The 26,752-nt window shown below is 33.1% G+C and overlaps 4 protein-coding genes across 10 annotated transcripts; 3 read left to right on the top strand and 1 right to left on the bottom strand.

The window, feature by feature from the left end:
• Window positions 1–2,083, top strand: LOC148543494 (uncharacterized). Its single transcript, XM_088498023.1, has 4 exons — window positions 1–83; window positions 204–988; window positions 1,074–1,322; window positions 1,668–2,083. The coding sequence occupies exons 1-4, from the start codon at window positions 1–3 to the stop codon at window positions 2,081–2,083; spliced, it is 1,533 nt and encodes a 510-aa protein (XP_088354149.1).
• Window positions 2,084–4,569: 2,486 nt separating this feature from the next.
• LOC107645009 (kinesin-like protein KIN-14C) lies at window positions 4,570–8,160 on the top strand. Of its 7 annotated transcripts, none has more exons than XR_015900137.1 (8): window positions 4,745–5,171; window positions 5,254–5,414; window positions 5,552–5,633; window positions 5,971–6,177; window positions 6,747–6,866; window positions 6,989–7,062; window positions 7,480–7,643; window positions 7,811–8,160. XR_015900137.1 is itself a non-coding variant. In XM_088500502.1 (6 exons), coding segments are annotated over exons 1-6 (435 nt in total). In that variant the 5' UTR covers window positions 4,745–5,165; the 3' UTR covers window positions 7,481–7,616. The 7 variants fall into 7 exon arrangements, 1 of the variants encoding a protein (XP_088356628.1); XR_015900136.1 differs by having other exon boundaries at window positions 5,971–6,379; XR_015900133.1 differs by lacking the exon at window positions 5,971–6,177.
• A 1,539-nt stretch (window positions 8,161–9,699) lies between these two features.
• On the top strand, window positions 9,700–12,814 carry LOC107645010 (G-type lectin S-receptor-like serine/threonine-protein kinase At1g34300). The gene has a single exon (XM_016349008.3). It carries the CDS (start codon window positions 9,997–9,999, stop codon window positions 12,514–12,516), a length of 2,520 nt encoding a protein of 839 aa, XP_016204494.1. The 5' UTR covers window positions 9,700–9,996; the 3' UTR covers window positions 12,517–12,814.
• A 9,644-nt stretch (window positions 12,815–22,458) lies between these two features.
• Window positions 22,459–24,264, bottom strand: LOC107645013 (Ubiquitin carboxyl-terminal hydrolase family protein). Its single transcript, XM_016349012.3, has 2 exons — window positions 23,562–24,264; window positions 22,459–23,488 (listed from the first exon to the last, which is right to left on the bottom strand). Exons 1-2 carry the CDS (start codon window positions 24,185–24,187, stop codon window positions 22,621–22,623), a joined length of 1,494 nt encoding a protein of 497 aa, XP_016204498.1. The 5' UTR covers window positions 24,188–24,264; the 3' UTR covers window positions 22,459–22,620.
• Window positions 24,265–26,752: the final 2,488 nt, after the last annotated feature.

Here is a 26,752-nt window from a genome sequence, read left to right as displayed (position 1 = left end):
ATGGACGGAGGAATGCCAGAACTCCTTTATGGAGCTCAAACAGCTCTTAACATCACCCCCAATACTCCAGAGACCAGAAACAGGTAAGCCATTGTATTTATATTTATCAGTATCTAACCATGCTATAAGCTCGGTCCTAGTGATTGAAACAGGAAAAAAGCAAAACCCAATATACTTCATTAGTAGGGTACTACAACCAACAGAAACAAGATACCCGAAAATAGAACAGCTGGCATTGGCACTGATCACCACGGCAAGGAAATTACGACACTACTTCCAGAGTCACACAATAATAGTACGAACAGACCAACCCCTAAGATAGATATTAACCAGACCCGAGCTCGCGGGACGATTAATCAATGGTCCGTCGAACTCTCTGAGTTCGACATTCAGTACGAATCAAGGAAAACCCTGAAATCACAAGTACTTGCTGACTTTGTATCAGAGATGACTAATGAAACACAACCCACAGAAGCTAGTTGGAGCATACATGTGGATGGAGCTTCAAACAGAGAAGGCAGCGGAATAGTGATACTGCTAAAGGAAGGTGACAAAGTGATAGCCGAGCAATCACTACAGTTTCGCTTCAACGCAAGTAACAACCAGGCGGAATATGAGGCTCTGCTAGCAGGACTGAAACTCGCCCAACAACTAAAGATACCTCGGATAACGGTTTACTGTGACTCTTCACTAGTAGTGCATCAAATCAAGGGCGAGTACCAGGTAAAAGATCCTTTGTTGGAGAAATATTGGCTCATAACAAAGAATCTCATCTCAAAATTCAGCAAATTTGAGATTATTCATGTAAACCGAGAACAAAACACCAGAGCCGATGTGTTATCCAAATTAGCCACAACAAGGCAAACGGAAAACACACCGGCGCTGTCCCAGCTAACACTTGATAAGCCAAGCTTCGAGCAGGATACAGTTTTAAGCATCATGCAGGTACAAGATTGGAGAACACCCTTTCTCAATTACATCAACACAGGTGCCATACCAAACGAGGAACCGAACTTCCCACTCTTCCAAAGAAGAGCAAGCTTTTACACAGTGGTAGGAAACACCCTGTACAGACGAGGACACTCCCAATCACTCCTCAAATGCATCAGCAAGGATAAGGCCGAGGAAGTTACAGCAGAAACACACGAAGGGGTCTGCGAAAACCACGTCGGGGGCCGAGCACTGGCAGCCAAAATACTACGAACAGGGTACTACTGGCCAACAATCAAAAGAGACTGTTCGCAAAAGTCAAGGCATGCGACAATTGTCAAAAGCACGCCACCGTTTCAGGAATCCCAGTCGAAAAGCTACATACCATAGAGGTAAGCTGGCCTTTCGATAGGTGGGGACTAGACATCCTCGGACCTTTCCCGAAAGCGCCAGGCCAGGTAAAGTTCCTTTTAGTAGCAATAGACTATTTCTCTAAGTGGATAGAAGCACAACCACTAGCACACATAACGGCAGAAAAGGTGAGATCTTTCCTATGGAAAAATATCATATGTAGGTATGGCATCCCGAGAGAGATAATCTCGGATAACGGGAGACAATTCACAGACCATAAGCTCGCTTCTTTCCTAACAAATTTCAAAATTACACACCATTTCAGCTCAGTTGAGCACCCGCAAACCAACAGGCAAGTTGAGTCAGCTAATAGAATTATCTTGCAGGATTTAAAGAAAAAGCTCGGCGGACCAAGGGCGAGTGGGCCGACCTCATTCCAGAAATATTGTGGAGTTACAATACTACAATACAATCTGCTACAGGAGAAACTCCTTTCAAGCTGGTATATGGTGCAGAGGCAATAATCCCAGTGGAGGTCGGCATTCCAACGATAAGGACCGAGTTTTATAATCAACAAAGCAACTCATATGCCCGAACAACCGAGCTAGATCTCATGGAAGAAGAAAGAGACATTTCAGCCATAAGGCAACGAGCTATGAAAAAGTTCATTGAGCGAAGACACAACAGAAGAGTGGCACACAGATCCTTCAATGAGGGAGATCTCGTCCTCAGAAGGACAAAAGAAGCACGAAAACCCCCAGCGCATGAAAAATTAGCAGCAAACTGGGAGAGACCACTCTGAGTATTTAGGAACCTCGGCAAGGGGGCTTATAAGCTAGAAACTCTAAGAGGAGATCAACTTCCAGGAACATGGAACGTCTCCTCACTAAGGGAATATCAATCATAATACATATTGTAAATCCGGGGACGAAGGTACTCTTTTTCCCCTTCGAAGGTTTTTTCTCAAACTGCATGGGTTTTACTCGAAGAGGGTTTTAACGAGGCCGGACGCCACAAATCATTGTATAAACGTCAGTACTATAACAATCAAATCATTAGAATTATCATAATCCTAACATATCTTATAATAAAAAAGCTAAGAGTCAAACCGAGCTTCATACTCGAAAACCAACAAACAAAAGCTGAGAATAATACTCGAAAATATCCAAAAGGCAAAACAAAGCTAAACACATGTCCAAGGCCAAAGAGCCATACATAAGTTTATAAAACAAAACACAAAGGCTTAATATGCTTTGTCACCAATGCTGGACTCCTCGCTATCACCTCCAGCAGCAGCCTCATCATCCATAAGCTGGCTATTGATGACCACCTTAGTCGCATCCAGCTTTGTAACATCAAACTCAAGGAATAACACCTTCACCTGAGACACAGCTCGATCGAAGCCTTGTGCAAAGGCCTCGTAAACCTCATGCTCCAGCTCTTTAATCCTTGACTCCAAACGATCATTCTCACCTACACCAGCCTTTTCCTCTTCCATACAACAAGGTAAAGAAAACCAAAATAAGAAAGAAAGAAGGAAGGAGCAGAGACGTGAATCAGCACTCACCTTTTTTGCTAATTTTCTCCAAAACGTAGAAGCCCCAAATACAAAAAACCAAGGGGTGCAAGCACGTTTATTACATAGTAAAAAGAGCAGTTACAGGCGAAGCGTTACCTTCCAATCCGAGCCATCAAAAAATCCACGATCAAAACTCAACCAATCACACGGTCAGGGGCACCTTGAAATTCACAGCACAAATCAAATCAATCACTCATTAAAGCGCGAAGAACAAAGCAAGCATTAAATGCTGCAAAACATTTCAAATCCACCCATAGAACTAAGACGAGTTTGGGGGCTGGAGGGCACAGACATAAAAATCTCTTGGCCGAAGCATATGACATTATCGAAGAAAAAGCTCGCCTTTGTTCTGTCCCAACCAAGGCAAGCTTAGGGGCTATGATACGTCACCATATACCTCGGCTGACCAAAAAGCTCGGAACGAAAACAGATAAGATCGGGCCCACTGATTTGAAAATAAAGAAACGTGCTCAACAAATCTGATCATCAAAACAGAATACGATAACCAACCTACAAACTTAGACTTATCCACAGCAAACGGGTAAAGCAACGTCTATAAAGCCGAACTAATATTCTCAGCTAAAGATCAGGTTCTATTCTCAGTCTTCATTTTTTACTTGATACACTCACTAGAGATTATTATTGACTTGAGCGTCGAAGTATCTTTCGCATGTATTCCGCCGCGGTGTTCGGTCCTGGCTGTATAGCTCTTCCTCTCCGCCAGTAGTCTGTTCGAAATTGTTAAAGTTCGGCCACTCCAATACTCAGACGAATCAGTATTCTTATCTTAATTTAAAATGATTCATTAAATTAATATTACTAAACATTAACTATAAACTATTTTATATAACAGATGCAGATTCAATTAAATGTTGCTTAAAATTATTTCTAACTAACTGTATTATTATTATTATTATTATTATTATTATTATTATTATTATTATTATTATTATTATTATTATTATTATTATTATTATTATTTTAGACGTGACATAATTACTTATTTTAATATCAGTTTTCTGCATATGGATTATACTAATTGGATGAAAGCCCAAACTTAGAAGGGGTTAGTAGCAGCATCGAGGTCTTTTTTTATTTTTTCTGTCAGTAATCATAATTGGAGTGATGTTTGAGTTTCTTGGATATTGAGTAAAATTAATGTTAATGTATGTTATATTTTTTGGCTTATGACACAAAAAAAAAGTTTTTGTCCAAAAACAAAAAAGGGCTAAGACTTGGCCCTTAATCAGCCAAAATTAATTACTCATTATAACATTCTATTATCCAACCTAATTATGACTCCCCTCACGTGATTCTAATAAACTTTTCCTACAATTTCTCTGAAATACTGAACAATTTGTCCCGTACATATACCACCTGTCATAACCACAGCTTGCCACCAATTATCCATACATGTAAATACTAAATTACTATCTATACCATAAAACTTGCCTAGTTACATTGCCTTAACGATTTATTCTATATCGGTTTCAATTTAAATTACCTGGTTAGCCCTGCTTAAACCGAACCACAACAACCAACCGTTTCCTTTGGGCTGCCCCATTTTCCAGGACCATGCTGGATAGTGGGAACAATACATCCCTCCCCACTCACTAACACATAATATTTTGGGGGGTTGGAGGCTGCCCAAAAATCTGCTTTCTCCAAAGCCCACACCCAACAAAAACCCCACACGCCCAACCAGACCTGAATCAACAGCTCAAGCTATCTTTATGAAAACGGCTAGGCTCACTCCATCTAAGCCTACACCGAATATCTACCATCGCAGCCCCCTCCGTTATGCAAACCCAACGGCACACGTGTCCCATCTCTAGGCAGAAAAAACAATCTCTTTACATCTTTCCCAACTTTGATATTTACAGTAGAGCGACCCATGAATCATTCACCCACTTCCATTTACTTCTTGTCTCCTCATCTCACGCATTTCTCACCTGTCCTGCTGTCGACTCATCCACGCTGCAACATGCATTTCTCACCTGTCCGGTCAAGAGAATTGTAATGTTATATATTTTCCATTCAAGAGATTGAGGAGGCTTCCATTGGTTTGATATTTGTAGATGACAAGCTTTCAACTTGGCGTGCCCAGCATTGTATATGTTTTACCAGATCCTGTTTGTTCATAGCAGGTGTCTATCTTTGCGTATGGGCAAACAGGTTCGGTGAAAACTTATACAATGATTAGGGCAGCCCTGATGCTCCAGATTTGGAAGGGTTGATACCACCTTCTCTAGAACAGATATTTCAGACTAGTCAATCTCTGAAAGATCAGGGTTGGAAGTACAAAATGCAGGTTGGTACCTAGTATACTTCGTCCTGGTTTTCATGTGGTTATACCTATGAATGGGAGCTGAAATTTTTGTTGACATTTGTAGGCATCAATCTTGGAAATATATAATGAGACCATCAGGGATTTGTTATCAAATAGGCCGTGTGGGATTGACCAGACAGACAATAGTGTTCCTGACCTAACCATTGTGGATGTCTGTAGCGTGAACGAGGTTTCCTCGCTCCTAAAACAAGCTGCGCAATGCAGGTCTGGTTTGGTTTATATATGTTGGATCCTCCAATATAATGCTTGAACCAAATTTCTTGAGTAGAGAGTAATACATTTTTGTTCTTGTTCTACAATTTACTTATAACTTAATATTTGTGCCCTTTCTCTTCTTTCAGGTTTGTGGGAAGGACACAGATGAATGAACAATCATCTAGAAGCCATTTTGTCCTTACTTTGCGTATTTGTGGGATAAATGAGGTACTTGGCTCCTAATACACATTGATAAACTTTTATTTTTCATTCCGAGACACACTTGTAAATCTTTGTTCTGTTAGCAATTTAGCATAAAGTTGAGTTCTTTTTCGATTTTCTAATCCGAATATTCTACAAATTCGTTTGCTTGATCGGGTTAAGGTCCCCAGATCTTTCTCTGCGTCTAACACGGTTTTTTTTTTTTTTTTGGATCGAACTCCTATGTATTTCTTCAAGTTGCAAAATTTGAACCCAATTATGCTGTTAGAAGCTAATTATCAACCACCCTTTTCCCATTTGACTAATATGACAATGTTTTTGTGGTGATTTTGAATCATTGCAGATCAAAGATTGATTTTTTTGGTTTCAGCTTTTTGGGGTGTGCTCATGGTGGTGAGGTTTAACCCTTCGTGTCTCACACTGTATCAACATCCTCACCACTCTGTTTGTTTCTCCAAACAAATATCTGTTAAAAGCAGTTATGGGAGACACATGAAACGGGGTGGAACTTCAAGGCCCCAGATAGAGTTTCCTTCTCCTTTGGGGAATGGTGAGGGTTTGCGTGTGTTTGTTGTGTCTGATTTGCACACTGACTATGCTGAGAACTTGAATTGGGTGAAGTGGCTGGTGATGTTGCTGAGACATATGACTTGTTTGTTGTGACAATGTCTCTCTTGAAAGAAAGATTTGAGCATGTGTTCTATGTGCCTCGAAATCATTACCTTTGGTGCCATCCGTAGGGACAAAAATATGTAAGGTCATTGCATTATACGCTGAACATAGATATGGTCTATGACAGAACACTATGGTGTTGTTTGGTCCGTGTAGCCAATCGCACCTAGCAAGACACAACTTAGTTGTTGTTATTGTTCTGTGTAGCTCAAATACATGTGTTAATATTAGAATTTACAAGCTATTATTGACGAAGTTATGAAATCTATAGCCTAGAGAATGGAGTTTTATGTGACTCAAATTAGGAGAAAAGGGGGACCTAATTCTGCTAGAATTTAAATATGCAACCATTGTTTGTCAATATATGCATTGATGTTGTTGGCTTGGCTCCTTTATGTACTATATAATCCTTTTATTCTGATAAAGTTTTCACTGATATGTCATTAGGTTGATTCTGTTGAAAAGCTGGATAAGTTGCTTGCAGCATGTAAGGCACTTGGAGTTGAAACACAACCAATGGTTATAGGTGAATTAGGAATCATTCCCTTGTTCTCTTGGTACCATGAGGTGATTACTTCCATATTGCCAAATTTTGTTACCTCCTAATTCTTTCACACCATGATATACTGGATCCAATTTGCTGCTTAAGGGCAGTCTATTTGAATGTTCAATCATCTTCTTTCGCAAAGCTTTGACAGAGAGAAGGACATAACGGGATTTCACATCCCGCCTTTGGAGATGGTGGCTATTCTCTTAACTCCTAGTAAGCCATTTTTTCAATTAAGGAGTGCCTGCATAAGAACTTCATGTTATTATCTCTTAGCAATAACTTATATTGATCTCCTCTGAGATTATGTGATATTACAGTACACACTCCATTGTTCGGTTTCTGTTCCAGACTTCCTGTAAGATCTCCATTAGGGAACTACAATACCTTGTGTCTGTTTAGATCCAGAATACTATGTGCACAGATTATTATAGAAATATTCATCTCTAATAGCAATCTTGTTTCTATTTCTTTATGTTGCTCTCGGATTGCTTTACCATTCTTTATATGGATCTGAAAGTCATGGTTGATTTTGATTTTGCTCGGCATAAATGCTGCCAAATAGACTGATCTTGATGTGAATTTGTACCTAAAATGATTTTTTTTTTCTTTTTCTATTATGCTTTTCGATAGGCATGTAAAGACTTCCATGCGTGTAAGTGGCCACAAGGACTTTCAAATGGAGATATGTCCCTTTCAATGTATTTTGATGCCATGAATGATAAGCAACTGGAGATGATGAAGGAGGTTAAGATAAAATGTGATCACATTATTACCTTTTCCCATTTTGTTCCAAGGTGATAAATCAACCTGTCATTGAAATTGTTGCTTTGATGCTTTGCTTAAATTCTTGGTTATTCTTCTCTGCATGTTTTTTGTGATATGTCTCGGTGTTGAGGACCAACTTCAACTTCCAAGAAAAGCATATGATATTTATTCTGATTATGGCTTATATGATTGACAGGCAGGAACTGTGTCCAGAGAAGAGGATGTTATTTTATCCTAAGCTTCCAAAAATAATTGGTTCAGACTCTCTTGAAAATAGAATAAGGTCTATTCATGGTGCTGAGGGAAGGAAGGATGCATCATCTGCTTGCCATGTGTTGATGCTGTTGTTGATGGTATCAGATATTTGTACATTATCATTCTAGCTTATAGGTAAATGTTGATTGTAGAATTTCACCAAATGTTAGAAATATAGGCATTTATGTGTTTCTTCCCATCAGTTTAATCTTTTGGAATAAATGGTTCATCACACGGTATCAGAACTTGTATGATCTAAACTGTTTTCAATATAGGCTATGCATTTCATTGTACATTTGATATTTTAATATAGATTCTATATTGCTTATAAAAATACTAAAATGACAACAAAGAACTTGAAAGGTTATGCATCATCAAATTTATTAAGGTTACATAGAAGTGTGTTGCTATACAAAATAAGGTTCATATTTTATTCAAAAAGTAAAGAGAGACAAAGGACAACAAAGATAAACCCACAAACAACAAAGTCTTTTTTTTTTTTTTGGGTTTAAATAAAACCCAAAATGCACATAATTGGAAGTAAAATGCATACACAAGACACAGAGAAACCCCACAACAAAATTTAAAAAACAAAAAAACCACAAAGCATACATTAAGATTAAAATATTTCGATACAGTGTTATTAGGCAGAGGTAAGAGGTAGCAAGTAATCTACAGGAGCCAAAGGTTTTTTTTTTTTTTTTTGGTCGGTGGATTGGACCGGTTGCAGCTGGTAGGACTCGAACCCAAAACCTTTGAGATAGGGAGGGGGCAGAATGCCGTGTGAGCTATGTAACTCATTAGCGGAGCCAAAGGTTGATGAGTATGAGGAGGCTCAACTGGGATGATAATGTACTCATACATGATTGCTGCAATGGCTGCTCCAATGAGTGGGCCAACCCAATAGATCCAGTGGTAGTGCCATCTCCAGCCCACCAAGGAAGGCCCAAAAGCAAGTGCTGGGTTCATGCAGGCCCCATCAAATGGGCCTCCAACAAGGATGTTTGCTCCAACAATGAGCCCAATTATTTTAAATTTCAAGTATAAGCCCAAATGTAACAAAATAATTTTAAATTTCAATTTGTAACAAAATAATTTTAAATTTCAACCAATTATTTTGTTCATAGATCTTTAGATTTTTTTATTACTTTATTAATTAATATTAATTTTTGTTGTTTTGTCACTTGTCATGCAATAAAAAATAACACTTATCTATTATATAAAACACCATTGTTAATCAACTAACCATTTATTACTCTCTTATTTTATATATATATATATATATATATATATATATATATATATATATAATAGAAATAGATAGATACTACTAATAAATGTAAAGAAAATAGCTTGAGACAAGAAATAAATTTTTGGATAAAATAAAGGGACTACTAATTTTTTAAAGATGAATTTTATAGTATCTTTTATTATAATACTTAAATTGTCTAACTTATTTTTAAAAATAAAAAATAAAATATTTAAAATTTATTAAATATTATCTATTTATCTTTTTTAATAAATTAGACATATTTTCAAAGACACCTCATCTTTTTTAAAATATTGGGTTGTCTCGTGGGATTTACCAAAACATTAGAATTTATCGGTGAATTTCGTTGATATAAAATAGTTATTGGAAAAAAAATCGTTAGTAATGAGTAATGACTAATGACAGATGGGGTAGAATTGAATTGAAAAATTTTAGTGTAAATAGAATTTAAATTAAAAAATTTAAAATGGCGAATAGAATTAAGTTGGAAGCGCAATGTAATGCAGAGGAAATGAAGGTTGAATGTGATTAGATTCAAAATGCATATCTCCTATGACAAGATTCAGCAGCAATGAGCAAAGCTTCAAAGTTGGTTTCACTTGCAAACCGTGAATGAGCAGCTCTTTGACTTCTTCTACTCTCGCTCGCTCACTATCATGGAAAAGAAAACCACACCTTTGAACATTCAACTCCATTATTATTATTAATTATTTATTATTCACTAAATAAAAACTGAGATTCACACAAATTCAACACAGTAGAGAGTTGAGCCAAGTCAAAGTCTTCCATTTTCTCCATCTCCATTCTGCCATTAAATGCTGAGAACAGATTGAAACATAAACCAAACCAAACCAAACATGTTCCTCAGAAAACACGGTCTCTTCTTGTTACTCACCACAGTTGTTGTCCTTTCTGCCACCACCGCCATATCACCAGGCTCCACCCTCTCAGCTACCTCCAAGCAAACATGGAGTTCATCGAGCTCTACCTTCTTCTTAGGCTTCGTCCCCGTCAACCCACCCACCACCCCTCCCACCTTCACCGCCTCCATCTTCTACTCCGGCAACTCCCCCGTCGTCTGGTCCGCCGCCAACGCCACGCCCGTCGACTCCGGAGCCTCCCTGCGCTTCCTATCCTCCGGCGCCCTCCGTCTCCTCAACGGCTCCGGCGCCACCGTCTGGGACTCCGGCACGGCCAACCGCGGCGCCTCCTCCGCCACGCTTGAAGACAGTGGCAATTTGGTAATTTCCAACGGAAGCCGCACCCCTCTGTGGCAATCGTTCGACCACCCCACCGATACACTTGTCCCCTCTCAGAATTTCAGTTCCGGTAAGATTCTGAGATCTGGTTCTTACTCTTTTACCCTTCAGAGTAATGGGAATTTAACCCTGTATTGGAACGATAGCATCTTGTATTGGAACCATGGTTTGAATTCCTCTGTTAATGCTGTGAGTAAACCTGTTTTGGCGTTGCAATCCATTGGAATTTTGCAACTTTCTGATACAAATTTGACAGGTGCAGCTATTGTTGCTTATAGTAGTGACTATGCTGAGGGTGGTAGTGATGTTTTGAGGGTTTTGAAATTGGATAATGATGGAAATTTGAGGATTTATAGCACTTCCAAGGGTAGTGGAAACCCTACTGCTAGGTGGGCTGCAGTTGAGGATCAGTGTGAGGTTTATGCTTATTGTGGGAACTATGGTATCTGTAGTTATAATGCTTCGAATCCGGTTTGTGGTTGCCCTTCTCAGAATTTTGAGATGGTGGATCCCAATGATAGTAGGAAAGGGTGTAGGAGGAAGGTGAGTCTCAACAATTGCCAAGGGAATGCAACCATGTTGACCTTGAATCATGCTCAGTTGCTCACTTATTACCCCGAGGATCAGTCGCAGGAGTTCTTCATTGGTATATCAGCTTGCAAGGGAAATTGTCTTTCCAACACTAACGGTTGTTTTGCTTCTACTGCCTTGGGGGATGGCACGGGGCAATGTTACTTGAAGTCGCAAGATTTGGTCTCCGGATATGTGAGTCCAGCACTGCCTAGCACTTCTTATATCAAGGTTTGTCCACCGGTGCTTCAGAATCCGCCACCTTCAGGGGTGTCTGTGAAGCACAAGAGCTCGAGAGTACCGGCTTGGGTTGTGGTGGTTGTGGTTTTGGGCACTGTTCTAGCCTTGGTTGCCTTTGAAGGTGGTTTGTGGATGTGGTGTTGTAGGAACAACAAAAGGTTTGGTGCATTGTCTGCTCAGTATGCTCTCCTTGAGTATGCTTCTGGTGCGCCGGTCCAGTTCTCCTACAAGGAGCTTGAGCGCGCGACAAAGGGCTTCAAGGAGAAGCTTGGAGCTGGAGGATTTGGTGCTGTCTACAGAGGAATTCTTGTTAATAAAACCGTGGCTGCAGTGAAGCAACTCGAGGGCATCGAGCAAGGTGAGAAACAGTTTAGGATGGAAGTTGCTACCATTAGTAGCACTCATCATCTCAACTTGGTTAGGCTTATTGGCTTTTGCTCGGAAGGGCGCCACAGGCTTTTAGTTTATGAGTTCATGAAAAACGGTTCTCTAGATAATTTTCTATTCATGTCAGAGGAACATTCAGGAAAATTGTTGAATTGGGAATATCGATACAGCGTCGCTCTTGGCACTGCGAGGGGCATCACATACCTTCACGAGGAGTGTCGCGACTGCATAGTCCATTGTGATATAAAGCCTGAAAACATTCTCTTAGACGAGAATTATGTTTCTAAGGTATCTGACTTTGGTCTTGCAAAGCTTGTAAATCCAAAGGACCATAGGCATAGGACCTTGACCAGTGTGAGAGGAACCAGAGGATACTTAGCACCCGAGTGGCTTGCAAATCTTCCCATAACATCTAAGTCCGATGTTTACAGCTACGGCATGGTTTTGTTGGAGATTGTGAGTGGAAGGAGGAATTTCGAAGTCTCGGAGGAAACTAATAGGAAAAAGTTCTCCATTTGGGCTTATGAAGAGTTTGAGAAAGGCAACATCATTGGAATTGTGGACAAAAGGCTAGCCGACCAAGAAGTCGACATGGCGCAAGTGACAAGAGCCATTCAGGCAAGCTTTTGGTGCATCCAGGAGCAGCCCTCCCATAGACCGACCATGAGCAGAGTGGTTCAAATGCTTGAAGGCGTTGCTGAGATAGAGAGGCCGCCGGCACCAAGGTTGGCTATGGAAGGACCTGTTGTTAGTGGAACAAGCACAAACATAAGTAGCAATGTCAGTGCATTCTCCACAGCTGCAGCTTCACCCCTTGGTCCTTCGTCGTCGTCGTCATTTCAGACAAGCAGTGTCTCCACCTTAACCTTGGGAAGGAACACCGAGAAGGTATCTTCATCTCTCTTACAATCAGAACCATGAATGGTTACCAATCTTTTTTTTCCTTCATGATTACCAATAAGAATTGCCTCATAGCTACATTCACATTCACTTGCTATTTGATTCTGGAACAGCAAAACTAAGCTTTGCTGCTCAAATAACTTGTATCATAATATTCACAACATAGTGTGTATTTACCAACATCACTGTATACTTATACTAGTTTGTAATTAGGGATTGCAAGCAAAAGCAGAAGCAATCATTTGTATTGAATTCCTGTAATTTTTTTTGCATAATGTGTATAGGTATATCCATAATGAATGAGCAGAATATTATCAAATGATCAGTTTATTCATTTTATCAAATTAATGTTATTTTAGATTTTTAGTTCATGATTATATACACTAAAATTAGTTATTAAAGTTAGCTATCAGTATAAAAAAATACATATTAGAATATAAATGCAAATTAAAAAATAAATTAAATTACTCATGTATTTATACACAAATATATTGGTAGTTGATTTAGTGATTAATTTTGGTGTAGAAATAGCATTTTTATAAACTAAAGTATATATAGATTGGCAATGTATTAGTTAGTACTTTGTATACCCGTGACTCTCAAAATTCCCATGGTCTTCAAAGAATCCACGTCAATCACCGTTCGAATGCAAAATTATGTGAATGTGATCATGCATTGTATTCGTGTATTGTATTGTATTGCGTATGTTATTTGAAGCTGACTTATATTGAGAAGAAGAAGAAGAAGAAGAAACATATATACATGAAATTGTGAACGCGTCAAGGTCTTAATGTCTAACGACTCCACTTAGAATATACCAATATGAGTATATGACTTGGCTCCAGCTGTGCCACAATCCAGAGAGTAGCTTTTCGTCAAGTTGGAAGTTACCAAATTACCCATTTAATTAGCCCAAAGCTTCAAATAAAGACTTAGGCTTGGTTTGGTAAAGCTTTTCGAATAGGTGCTTGTGCTCTTTAAAAGTTCAAGTTCCTCATTTTGTGTTTGGTAAATAAAAAAAATTATGTGATTGTGTTTGTAGGTTTTAAAAAATCAGGGTACTTTTGAAAGCACCTAAGATAGAGTTTTTTAAAGTTGACTTGTACTTTTTAAAATTTAAAAGTCTAATATAACCTCATATGTTAACTAATTTTCAAATTTAATGCTTGTATTTATGTCTATTATAGTATTTTTAAATTTTAAAAAATATTTTACCAAATGCAATTGTTGTTGCTTGTGATTATTAAAAGTAATTTTTAACTTGATTTACCAAATATAAATACTACGACTTTTAAAAAGTAAAAGCTTTACCAAATTAAGGCTTACTTTAGTATAAATTTTCACGTGAGTCACTCTAGAAATAGAATAGTATTTCATTAAGAAGATAAATAATTTTTCTATATATATTTGAGATTTTTTTTTTAATATTTAATGGCTTATAGGTTCATGGACAATCTTTAATACTCGAAGCTACAGTTTTTTAATCAACCACCCCGTTCTCCACTCAACTAATATGTCAAAGGCTCAAAGTTGTGGATTTTTCTCTGTCCTTCTAATAAATTTTAGTTTACCATTTTTGAAGATATTATGGAATTTCAAACTTGTGATGTGTCCATAGACTCTTCATTAATTCCAAAAATTGGTCATTCTTCAATAGCTTTGTCACATTCAACTAACCATTCTTTGTTGTACTTTTCATGGGTTTATTTTGTATCAATTTCAATGGTAGGGCTAAAGATAATAACCTTCAACTAACCATTTTTTTTTGTCATTTTAATAATATATATGGAGAGTTCTGCGGTGACATAGATAAATGGATAATGGTGGCTAAGAATGTCTAAGATTTGACCAACCAATGAATTAAGGACTGGCAAGAGAAGTAGTGAATCAATGTTGCATTAACGGCCCGTTTGGGGAACTTTAGAAGTAACTTTTTTTTACTTTTGACTTATGAAAAGTAGTAGTATTAATGTCCGGTGCAATTTTCAAAACCAAATTGCAACTTTCTAAGAAGCTATTTAGGAGCTTATAGAGAAGTTAAAAAAAATGACTTCTCTCATAATACTTCTACTTTTCATCACATTTCTATAAAATAAGTACATCTAGAGTTAAAAATTCAAACACAAAATAACTTATTTATAAGTTACTTTTAACAGAATCATTTATTGTTTAAGTTATTTTATCAAAAGGAGCTTAATTAAGTTGGTTACCCAAACTTGGCTAAGTAAGGAGCTTCTAAATAAGTACGGTAACTTTGGAAAGTCTACTGCATGAACAATTATGTAATTTTAAAGGCCGAATATTGTTTGTGTGAAGTGGGCCTATAATTGTGTGGACAAAAATGCAACAAATGAAAGATTGTTTGGTCTTCAACCAAAAAAATGTATCGGACAAAAAAAATGTATCGGCAAAAAAAGAGGGGCCAAGTTGTTGATAAAAAAAATTCTCAAAATATATAAATTAAAAAAAAAAGTTATTCTAAATAGTAAATATATATAATTTAGCTTTTTTTTTTTTAATTCATTGTTTACAAAATATGTCTTCCCAACAAAGGGCAAAAGATAGAGAATCTGATTGAAAAAATAAGTTCATTGTTTGAAAAAATATGCCTTCCTTATATATATGACTTAGCTTCTTTTTTTTCTATGATTTTGATGCTACTCTATATATGCATGTCTTCAACCAGATGATGCATCATGCATGCATGCACGTGCAGCTCTAAAAGGATGCATACTGCATACATGCATAGGAGCTTAACAGCTAGTTAAGGTTGTCACCTATATGTATACATGCATATGGTTTCACCTTAAAGTTATGGTCAAGTTGTCACTACACATTGATCTAACTTCATGTGCAATTTCGTCTTTCATAATTTTAGATTTTATTTTATTTTTTCTGTGATTATTAGATTGCCCTTCATAGAGGGAAGTAATAAAAGGAGAAGCAATCCGGAATTTTGTTCAAAGGCATATATGATATGATATCGGAAATGTTTGGTAACCAAAGAAAATCAGCAAAAAAACAGCCATAACTTGTCTTATTTAGCATTCATTAATTGTTGTGATAATTAATTAATGCTAAATAAGACAAATTCTGGCTTTTTTTTGTCTACCTAGGATTACCCATGATATATATGCATGCTTAAAGGTTACAAGATTACTATTATTAGACAAGACGGATCGAAATATAGTGTAAACAATAACAACTTCAGATATCGCTGTATATATGGCAATGTTTTCAAATTTTACATCTCAAAACCATAAAACCAGGTCAAATTATTAACAAAATTTATTATTTTTAATTAATATTTAGTTAATATTAAAATTTAAATCTTAATAGTATAAAAATAAAATATTAGTTTAAAATATTGACTAATATTAATAAAAAAATTTAGTCTTTTAATATATATTTTTCTTATTAATAATAAGTTTCTACTGATGTTTTTTTATTGAGCTGTATGTAAAATAAAGTTAAAAATATATATATGTGCTATTACTTTCATTCCAGACATGAAATAAAGATAAGAACACACAATAAAAGCCTTCAATTAATTTCATGGTGGTGACAGGTAGCTAGATGCTTAGTGTAACAACTAAACATCATCCCCAAATAGCAGGAGCATTTCAATCCAAATATAATATGCCATTCCAATAATGTATAAACCCATCTACTATGATTTAATCTGCTAACTTCATTTGCATCAATCGATTAGCTAGTTTTGGGTTTATATTAGCGTATAGTCAATTACTTTCTTGTTAGGTTTAGCAATAATTTCCTTATATATAGACAATTTTACACACAATAATGTTTGCTTGTTACATGACATGAATACACAAAACACTAGTTAATATATACTATTTAGTAGATGTTTATGCATGCTTTCTTGTTGTAGAATAATGCTGATGATGACCTTTGATTTGTTGTCCCAATAAATATTTGCAAGCTATTCCTTATTATTAATTTTAAAAATATATCTATTTACTTATTTTTATTTTTGATATTTAAAATAAAATAATTAATTTAAATACTTTTTTAATACATATTAGCTAAATGTTTCTAACATATAAATATATTTTCTTTTTTATTTTAAACCAATAATATTTAGAAGACAATAACAAATCAATCTAACTGCTAACTCAAATTTATTTTATTTAATATTTATTAATTATTGTTAAAAATAATAAATATTAAATAAGATAAATTTAAATTATTTTTTTATTATCTCTCTAGTATTATCAATTTTAGATTAAGGTAATTTTAATGAGAATAATGCATCTAGGTTAATTGTTAGTTTATTATTATTCTTCTTGATTGGTATAAATTAAAAAAATAAAAAGTTTGGTAACAAAAAATTTTCAGCTATAATTAACCAAAAGTTTTTATAATTTACTTTATTTATATCACTTAATAACAGTTTTATTTTTTATCTCACTCTCTTATCATTTCACTTATCATATTCTTATCAACTCTACTTATTAATGATATTAATTATAATATCATATTCTTTACTATTAGGCATTCTTGTAATCAATACTTAATATTCCTTTTATAATTTAATTTTTATATTTAAGAATACATTAAATAATAATAATAATGGATGGTAATGATAATATACATTAATCGAGTTAATTACACTTGATTCTTTGTTCCCTTAAGGCATTTAATATCAATCAATGGAAATACAAAAAAATCATTAATTCTTTGTTTCCGTTAAGGTATTTACTTGCACTTGATTCTTTGTAATATATACCTTCCATTAATTTAATTATGATCATTCAAAAATCATGACTATAATACCATTGCAAGCAGAATAGTGTATAAATCAAGAAATTTTACAAGAAGTCACGTTTATCGTTGTAGATAGTATGGCATTTGAATTCGTCATTAATACGGTACATATAGTAGAAGGTGCTAATGAAGAATTTGAACAAAAAAAGGATTCACCCGACGAGGTTATTGTCACTTTGTCAGTCAACCGATTCTTGCGAATATGAAAAACCACCTAACTTTGATGAGGTATGGTAATAAATTGATTTAATTTTTTGTGTGTGCTTTTATGTGCATTTATAATTATATTGTATACTAACTAAGTTCATACACATAACATTCATATGTACATATACATAACATCCATAATTACATACAACTAACATCTAAAAATTAAATTCATGTTTATTAGATATTACATCCATACACATATCATTTTTTAGTTATTGCATATGTAAATATAAAGTTAACACAAATATTTTTTAAATTTTATCATAATTGAATTTAAAAAAATATCAAATTCTTAAATTAATCTATTTAATTGATAAGTTTACACATAACATCTATAAATTCATACACATAACATCCATAATTTCATATTAATAACATCTATAATTTGTATTCATAATATTTATAATTTCATACCTATAATGTTTATAATTAATAAATTTTTATAATTAATATTATCAAATTTTAAACTATACGTCTTATTGTATTTTTTAAATTATCTCATATGTGCACTAATAGGCCATGATTTTAATTATTTTAATATTTTTATTTAATATTCATATATATGCTTATTTATTGATTTTAATACGACGAGTTAATAATTTTTTTAAAAAAATTATTTTTTAATTTTTGTTTATTTTATATATTTTATTTTTTATTTTTTAATAATCTATATTATAAGATGTATAGTAGAAGTTGTTAACATTTTTTAATTTAATTTTCATATTTTTTTGCAGAGAATTATTACATTTTAATGGATAATAATGTGATCGAGAGATGTTAGGAATTTGATTTGGAAGAAACTGAAATTAATTTTAGAAAGAACATTAATAACTCCAAACATGCAGCAAAATAGTAGATAATAAAGAAGATAAGTAATAAAGAAGTGTATGTCACTTGCTTATCAAGAGAATATAAATTTTTATGTAATATTCCTATATTGTAATTATTTTTTGACTACCTAACATCATCCTTAAAAAAATCTTTATTCAAATACACGCATGTAATAATGGTGTAGCAATTCAACAATAACCTTAATTAATATATGGTTAATTGTAACGTAATCTTATCAATTAGAAACTAAAAATATTATTCTTACATTAAAATTAATTATTAAAATTAATCAAAAATATATTTATATATAAATATAAATATTTTAATTTATTTTTAATATATATTTATATTTTAATATATATTTTATACTGATAACTAATTTTAATGTACATATAATATAATCGATTAGAAACATATTATTGAAGTGAGTAACGAAGCAAAACTGAATATTTAAATATTTAACTATCAAAGTGCCTTCCAAGGGAATCTATGGTTATTAGGCACTAAACAAAAGAATAATACACGAAATTAAGCTTTATTGGGTCAAAGAAACTTTACATACTCTAAAGAGCTCTCACCTTTCAGCGTTGGGATAAATTAATTAGAATGTAATAAAGGGCTAAGGCTAGTGGGAAATTAATTAAGAAATACATAAGCATCAAACATAGAATAGACAAGAGAACATGTTGGTGCTTTCACTATGGTTAGTTAATTAATTAATTAGTCCTATAGCGGGAAATAATATTTGTCTGTACTAGCTTTATTATATGCATGCATATGTATATGACAATAAGATTATGATTCTTAATTAATCTTAGGGATCTCGACAAAGAGGATAAAGGCTTCATTGCCTTTTGCTCTTTAATTTATAGGCAATTGAATTGAAATCCACTTTGTTTAAAATAATTTTACAATAGATATATAGGAAACTTTTTGCGGGATTATTAAGCATAAGCTCCATGCTCTACCTAACTAGCTGTCATCATGTTTTAAAAGAAATTTCATTAGCAATAAGCGAATCAATCGTGTTAAATATATATTAAAATTAATTATTAATATAAAATATACTAAAAATAAGTTAAATTATATATATATATATATATATATATATATATATATATATATAAAATTAAATTTAGAGTGAAAATAACATTATTAGAAGCAAATATATAGATTAGGTTATAACTATTGTTTTGCAATCCTTTACAACACCGCGCAAAGCAAGGAAAATTCTTTGATTTACAAATTATACATCAACTTCTTTTAGAATTTAAGTAATATTATATTTGTGCCTGTAACAGTCCAGACCACCTGCTAATATGATATTGTCCGCTTTGGTACATAAAGTCTCACAGTTTTGTCTTTGACGATAGGGATAATAGCCGAAGCCCTCCACACTCACTCATCAAAACACGTCATGCTAGGGAAATGTATCCACACTTTTATAAGGTATGCTTCGTTCTCCTGGGAACCTTACAGTGCCATTGTATTTTAGTGCAATGTGCATGGCACCGTTGGAAACATATTAGCTTTTTCATTCAAAACGAGAACTTGATTAAAGAGAAGTTACATACACAATTTTTTTTTCAGTCAGAACTCCCATTTGAGTGTGTATTTATGAAGACTTCAAGAATCAAGAAATAGAGATCTAGGAGATAAGAATTAATAATTACGTTAAGTGTGCAAAAAAAAAAATATAAATTGAAATAGAAAATATATGTTAAAAATAATAAAATAATGTATATTAGAGTAATATCTTAAATTAGTTCCTAATAAATTTTGAGTCAATCATTTTAATTTTTAATCAATTTTAATTATTAAATTAATTCTCAAATTTTTATTAGGTCAGACATATTAATTTTTATATTAGGTTGTTCATCATTACAGAAAAATTGATGTGGGTAGTTTAAAAAATAATAACTTACGTGTAGTAATTTTTATGTAAAATTGATAATTGTTATTGTTTAAGTAAAAAAAATAACTATATTAGATATATATTAAAATTAATCACTAAAATCTGTCACTAATATAAAATATATATTAGAATATAAATATATATTAAAAATAAATTAAACTACGTATATATTTATACACAAATATATTAATATCTAATTTTAATGTAGGAATAGTATTTAAAAAAAAAACCCAAAATTTATTTTTTTTGGTCTTTTTGGGCTTTTTGGACTTGCAATTGTGTGGCTGTTACGTAAGGTAAAACTGAGCATCTAATTCTGTTTCCTTTTTTTAAATAGGATCATTCTCAGGTGCCATTACCTTTTAACCGTTATTATCAACTACAAAAAAAAATTCAACTACCAAGATATTTTTGTAAAGGTTGTTATTTTATTTCTAAATTAAAGGTGATGATGTTGTAGTGAGTAGAGTAATAGATTTTTTTTTTCTTCAAGAAGAAGATGTATATTTGGTTTCTAGTACTATACTAATTGAAGATTAAACTAAGAGTCCTATTATTGGTTTGATTCTCTTTCAATAAAGCTAGAGCAAATTATTTCACTTAAATATAATAAATGAATTAAGGTGAAATGCGAATCTACATATATACATTAGGAATTTGATTTTAGCATCACAAAACCATTTTTAATTGCCCCAAAAGGAAGGTATTGTCCGCCCCATTAAGTTAACTTCGCTTTTAGCTTATTTATTATTTATTATATCTGATCTTAGATCAAATTAAATTAAATAACCATATAGAGACCTTAACTAGAGGTGCCAAGTTACCAACCCTATTTATACCATAGGCAGAATCCACATGTAAACATTTAGGCTATATGCAAATCAATTTAGTTCTAGTAATTAGTTTGTTAGAAATAAATGTCTCTATATATAATTTGTACTTTTTTCATATCTTTTAATTTCTTATCAAATTCATTCTCAAATTTCTTAATTTTTTATCAAATTCATACTCATTAACATTGCTCAAATTCAATTCAATAAATTACAATGTAATAAAAAACCTATTTAATTTGTAAGATAATTTAGACCTAAATATATAGCTCTTCAAGGTTACTATAAAATTATAATACAGTCTTATAATATCGTAGTTTGTTAGTTTTATTTAATATTTATAGGAGAGAGTACGTATATGAGTACACATGACGACTAAAAAAAATTAAATTTATTATTAGTTAATAGTTCTTCGATCGTGATCCACTATCGAATTTATTCTAATTCAATAAAAAATCTAGGAATGCTATGAAATAATTAAAGTGGAATAACTTGGCATAAAAATAATAAAACCAATCATCACCGGTGATTCTTTAGTAGAAGCTTATATATTTTTACAAGTAATAAAAATGTTTTAATAGCAACACGTTTATAATATATACTTTAAAATATATTAAAAGATCATCAAAATTTATTTTTTTTAGTTATTATTTAAATATTAGTTTAATTTTTTAGTCTAATTTTTTAATTTAATAATTTAATTTTATATTTTATCTCATATTTTTAAATATTAATAATTAATTAATAACTAAAAATAATAAATTTTAATAATTTTTTAATATTTTTCATATATATATATATATAAGAATTTAATGTATTAAAGACATGATACAATAAGTTGTGAGCTTCAAATTTTAAAATACTATACATGCATGCACATATACATAGGGCAGAAAGTTGTATTATTGTGGGAATAAATTTAAATGATGAGACTGATGATATATTTTTGGAAATATATATATAATTACTGTGACCACTAACCACCACAAACACAACTACATAAGGATACTAGAATTTATCATATATATATATCACATTTATCTCCTTTCATGGCAGCTATTAGCCTATTAGCAGAGCAAGTTTCCTTACAAGAATGGACATTTTAGCAAAAGTTACTTCCAATATAAGGACTTTGAATCATTTTTACCAACAATTACTTTTTCTTTTCTGAAAAAAAAAAAAAAAAAACCCTATTTTCCCACATTTTCAGCCCATAAATATACTCCTTTTACCACTTGTTTCAATATGCAATATGCTATCAACATGAGAGAGAGCATCTATAACCTTCAAACTATACAGATCAAACAAGTGCAAAAACTAGTACCTAGAACCAAAACCACTAAAGCTAGCCAGAAACAGTTAATTCAATGACCAAGGGATCAACAAGCATCCACCGAAGCCAAAATCGATACATTCCATATATAAGCATACAAAACAATAAGATATTAGAACTTTGAATCTTGAAAACTTATAACAGGGACAGATCAAGGTACAGGGGTAGGCAAAAGCTACCTGCAATTTGCTAAATGCTAGAAACAGATTGAATCTTCACTAAACATCTTTAATTCGACCTCTTATTTGTAATCTTCTAGAAGCTTCTGATGGATTTCTCTCCCTAAATTTCTGAGTTGACCTCCCAGCTGATCTTTCTCTCTTAGAATCTCTTATAGGCTTCACTCGCCCTACTACTCTGCCCCAACTACTCTGTGCAGTTTTAAAGTTAACTCTTCGAGGCTGTTCTTCATCGTCATCCTCAGAATCATCCTCGCCCTCAAAGGCATCCTCATTAGCATCCTCAGCTTCAGCTTCAGACGACTCATCCCTGTCCCCTCTGATCTCCCTGTCATCCTCTTCAAGGTCCTTGTCATTGGACTCGTCCTGGTTGATTTTGGCTAGCACTACCTTAACATCTTTCCCATCTTCCTTAATAGTAGTGTTCATAAGGTGAATATACTGGCTCCTCAAATACATAAACGGGTGGCGTTCGGCCAACGATCCCCTTTTGTAACCTTCCCTCAAAACCACTGTTTGAGTACCAATTTTACTAGACAGATAGAAAATACCAGGATGCTGAAGCAGTGCCCTCTTAAACCTCGACCTCAAACCCAACCAGTCTCCAAGGATCAAAAGATTGTCCTTCTCAGTCTTCTTAGGAACCAAAACATGAAGAATCTCATGCAAAACACCAACGACCCATCTATCGGATTCGTCGCTAGAAGCTGATAGATGAGCTGCATTCTCATAAGGAGAGACATAAGGCAGCTTCTGCCATTGACTCAACCACCTCTGATAACTCCTATCCATCTCAAACCCAGTCGAAAACTGCACCGGGAACTCAAAATCACTCCCTTTCTTCTTATTCTTCTTCTCCATAACCGAAACTGCCAATTCATTGCTCCAACAAACCAGCTCCAAAACCCTGTCATTGAATAAAGCCGTTAGACAGAGAGGCAGTAAGCATTGGTTAGTTACAAGTTAGTTACGATCAATACCTGTCATCATCATTTCGAAATGCACGGGATTTTTCATGGACGACACGGAAGTAATCAGGGAACTCGGGAATAACGCCGTAAAGATAATCGTGAGGAAGACCGAGGTCCCATTTGAGGTGTTCGATGATTGAGAGAGGGATCTTATGGATTCTGGAGATCATCAAGAGCTTCAAGAGGCGGTTGGCGATCTGTTCTTTATAACCGTCGCTTTGGTACAGGAGCTGCTCGTCGGAGTCGATCGAGAGGGCCTGCGGGGTGAGGCGGATGTGCGGGGCGTTGAGGGCGGCGGCGACGGGGAGGAATTCGTGGAAGACGGAGGGGTATTTTCGGGTGAATTCGATGGGGCGAAATGGCAATTGAAGGGATTCTTTGTTTTGGGTAATGATGGAGATGGGAAGGGATTTGGAGGGTTCGCGTTTGATGAGATTCTTGAGGCTGATGAGTGGCTTCAGGTGCTTCTCTCTCTCGACGGCGTGGTCGAGGCCACGGTCGCGGACGGCCTTGAAGGTGCCTTCGAACAGGGTTCTGAGGTGGTTGAGGTTGTTGTAATGTTTGTCTGGTGGCTGTTGGAGGCGGTTGGAGCTGGAGAAGAGGATGATCCGCCGCATCGTCATGCTTTCTATCATGGAAATGTGCTTCGGCAGTTTGCACTGAGCTCAGCTCAGCTGAACAGGGTTTTGACTTTTGACACTCAGCTTCGGTTAAGTTTAGGGTTTTTCAAAATTATTAATAGTAGTAGTCTTTAAAATTAGTACATTATTACCAAATTTTACCGCTTAAAACATCTTTTTTTAAAGATATTTTTTAATAATTAAAATTTAACACATATAATTAATTAAATCGTGTTATTTATAGGAGAGAGTACGTATATGAGTACACATGACGACTAAAAAAAATTAAATTTATTATTAGTTAATAGTTCTTCGATCGTGATCCACTGTCGAATTTATTCTAATTCAATAAAAAATCTAGGAATGCTATGAAATAATTAAAGTGGAATAACTTGGCATAAAAATAATAAAACCAATCATCACCGGTGATTCTTTAGTAGAAGCTTATATATTTTTACAAGTAATAAAAATGTTTTAATAGCAACACGTTTATAATATATACTTTAAAAAATATTAAAAGATCATCAAAATTTATTATTTAAATATTAGTTTAATTTTTTTAGTCTAATTTTTTAATTTAATAATTTAATTTTATATTTTATTTTATATTTTTAAATATTAATAATTAATTAATAACTAAAAATAATAAATTTTAATAAATTTTTAATATTTTTCATATATATATATATATATATATATATATATATATATATATATATAAGAATTTAATGTATTAAAGACATGATACAATAAGTTGTGAGTTTCAAATTTTAAAATACTATACATGCATGCACATATACATAGGGCAGAAAGTTGTATTATTGTGGGAATAAATTTAAATGATGAGACTGATGATTTATTTTTGGAAATATATATATATATATATATAGTAATTCTAATAAAAAATATTGTTAAAATTAAAATAATATTTTTTTATTATTTAATAGTAATTTTTAAAAAATATTATTAAAATATAAAATAATATAATATTAATTTTAATAATATTATATAATTACTGTGACCACTAACCACCACAAATACAACTACATAAGGATACTAGAATTTATCATATATATATTACATTTAATTCCTTTCATATCTCATGATGGTGAAAAATGTGTGTTAAGTGTATATATATATGAAACAAAATTTATATATATAAACTATCAACTAATAATAAAAATAAAACAAAAATAATAGCATATATAAATGGATTATTGCTATATAAATTTTTTTTCTCTCTTTTCTTCCCTTGATAAAGAGAATTGCCTTTACATTGATTTGTTGCATAATTAGTGTTACGTGCAAGCAATGCCAAGCATGCTAAGAAGAAGGTGTCACAATGACACAATGGATTATAAGAATGTTTTTAAATCTTAACAATAATAAAGAATAATAAACGATCAATTCAGCAACACTGTATTGGAAATAATCCTTATTAGCAATGGGTCATGTATATCCAATGTGCAAGTTAAATCAATGCTTTTTGCAAAGACAAAATTCTTCCTTTTGAAAAATGACAAATTAAAATTTTGTCCAAATTTAGCTAGGGTATTTATCCTGCAATTGAAAATACACTTAAAAGTAAAAAAGAAAAGATATCGTCAAAGTTTTAAATAAGAAAATAAATAAATTAATTAAAAGAAATTGTAATTTCACTAGTGTATTATGCCTATCCACAAATGTATCACCTCAGTAGCTAGCTTTATTAAAAGCCTGTAGGTGGTTGTAGACGCAGTTGGATCCTCGAAAACATAATCATAACTCATAAGAAGGACTTTTGAGTTTTAGGTGTCTTCTCTCTTATGTGCTACAGTGTTTTTGGAATATGGATTGTATAATATTAATATACTAGCAGTTTTTTTTTATTCTCTTTTCCCAGGCATCTATCAATCTTCGTATCTCAAGAGATGGAGTTGGCCTGTTGGTCACACATCACCAGATAGACTAAAACTATAGTATCATTATGGCCATTCATCTCTCTTTACATTTAGGAGGAATAATATTATAAAAATATATTTAAATTTATCAAGTAATTTTTTAATATCATGTATTTCTTTTTTTTGTTTGATTTTTTTTTCATATTTTTATTATTATTAAAAAAGTAAAATAAAAAATTATAAAAAGGAACAAAAAGTGAATAAAACAAAAAAAAAAGAAAAATATAATAAAGAATTTTAAAGAGTTTTTGTTTGATTGTGTTAAAAAACAAGCACAAACAAAATTGAATGGTAAAAAATTCACTAAAAAATGAACCCAAATGACATTTAGAATGAATCGAAATTGTTTAACGATGATGATACATAAACAAATTCGTCATAAGCACAAACTAAGTTAATTTTAAAGAAAAACGTATCCAAATCAATTTTAGATCAGAATTAATATGGCGAAAATTCGATGATAACAACGATAACGATAACGACGATACGTATTAAAAGAAGATAATGACGATAACGATGATGATGATGGAGGAGAAAGATGAAAAGGAAGGTAGAGAAGAAATTATAATAAAAAAAGAAGGAGGAGAAGGAGGAGGAAGGGTTTGTTTGGGAAGTTTTTAAAGTAATTTTTTTGAACTTT

This window comes from Arachis ipaensis, chromosome B9 (assembly GCF_059453495.1).
Source record: "Arachis ipaensis isolate K30076 ecotype BB chromosome B9, ASM5945349v1, whole genome shotgun sequence".
NCBI lineage: Eukaryota > Viridiplantae > Streptophyta > Magnoliopsida > Fabales > Fabaceae > Arachis > Arachis ipaensis.
This window is presented reverse-complemented; position numbering and strand designations above follow the sequence as displayed.

What these genes read in the sequence shown, in the direction of transcription:
- LOC107645010 (XM_016349008.3), top strand. Translation starts at nt 9,997, where the DNA reads ATGTTCCTCAGAAAACACGGTCTCTTCTTGTTACTCACCACAGTTGTT.
- LOC107645009 (XM_088500502.1), top strand. An exon ending in AAACAAGCTGCGCAATGCAG is followed by an intron (nt 5,415 to 5,551) that starts GTCTGGTTTGGT and finishes CTCTTCTTTCAG; the next exon opens with GTTTGTGGGAAGGACACAGA. An exon ending in GTATTTGTGGGATAAATGAG is followed by an intron (nt 5,634 to 6,746) that starts GTACTTGGCTCC and finishes ATATGTCATTAG; the next exon opens with GTTGATTCTGTTGAAAAGCT.
- LOC107645013 (XM_016349012.3), bottom strand. Translation starts at nt 24,187, where the DNA reads ATGATAGAAAGCATGACGATGCGGCGGATCATCCTCTTCTCCAGCTCC. An exon ending in TTTCGAAATGATGATGACAG is followed by an intron (nt 23,489 to 23,561) that starts GTATTGATCGTA and finishes ATTCAATGACAG; the next exon opens with GGTTTTGGAGCTGGTTTGTT.
- LOC148543494 (XM_088498023.1), top strand. Translation starts at nt 1, where the DNA reads ATGGACGGAGGAATGCCAGAACTCCTTTATGGAGCTCAAACAGCTCTT. An exon ending in TCTCAATTACATCAACACAG is followed by an intron (nt 989 to 1,073) that starts GTGCCATACCAA and finishes CACCCTGTACAG; the next exon opens with ACGAGGACACTCCCAATCAC. An exon ending in AAAAGCTACATACCATAGAG is followed by an intron (nt 1,323 to 1,667) that starts GTAAGCTGGCCT and finishes ATTATCTTGCAG; the next exon opens with GATTTAAAGAAAAAGCTCGG.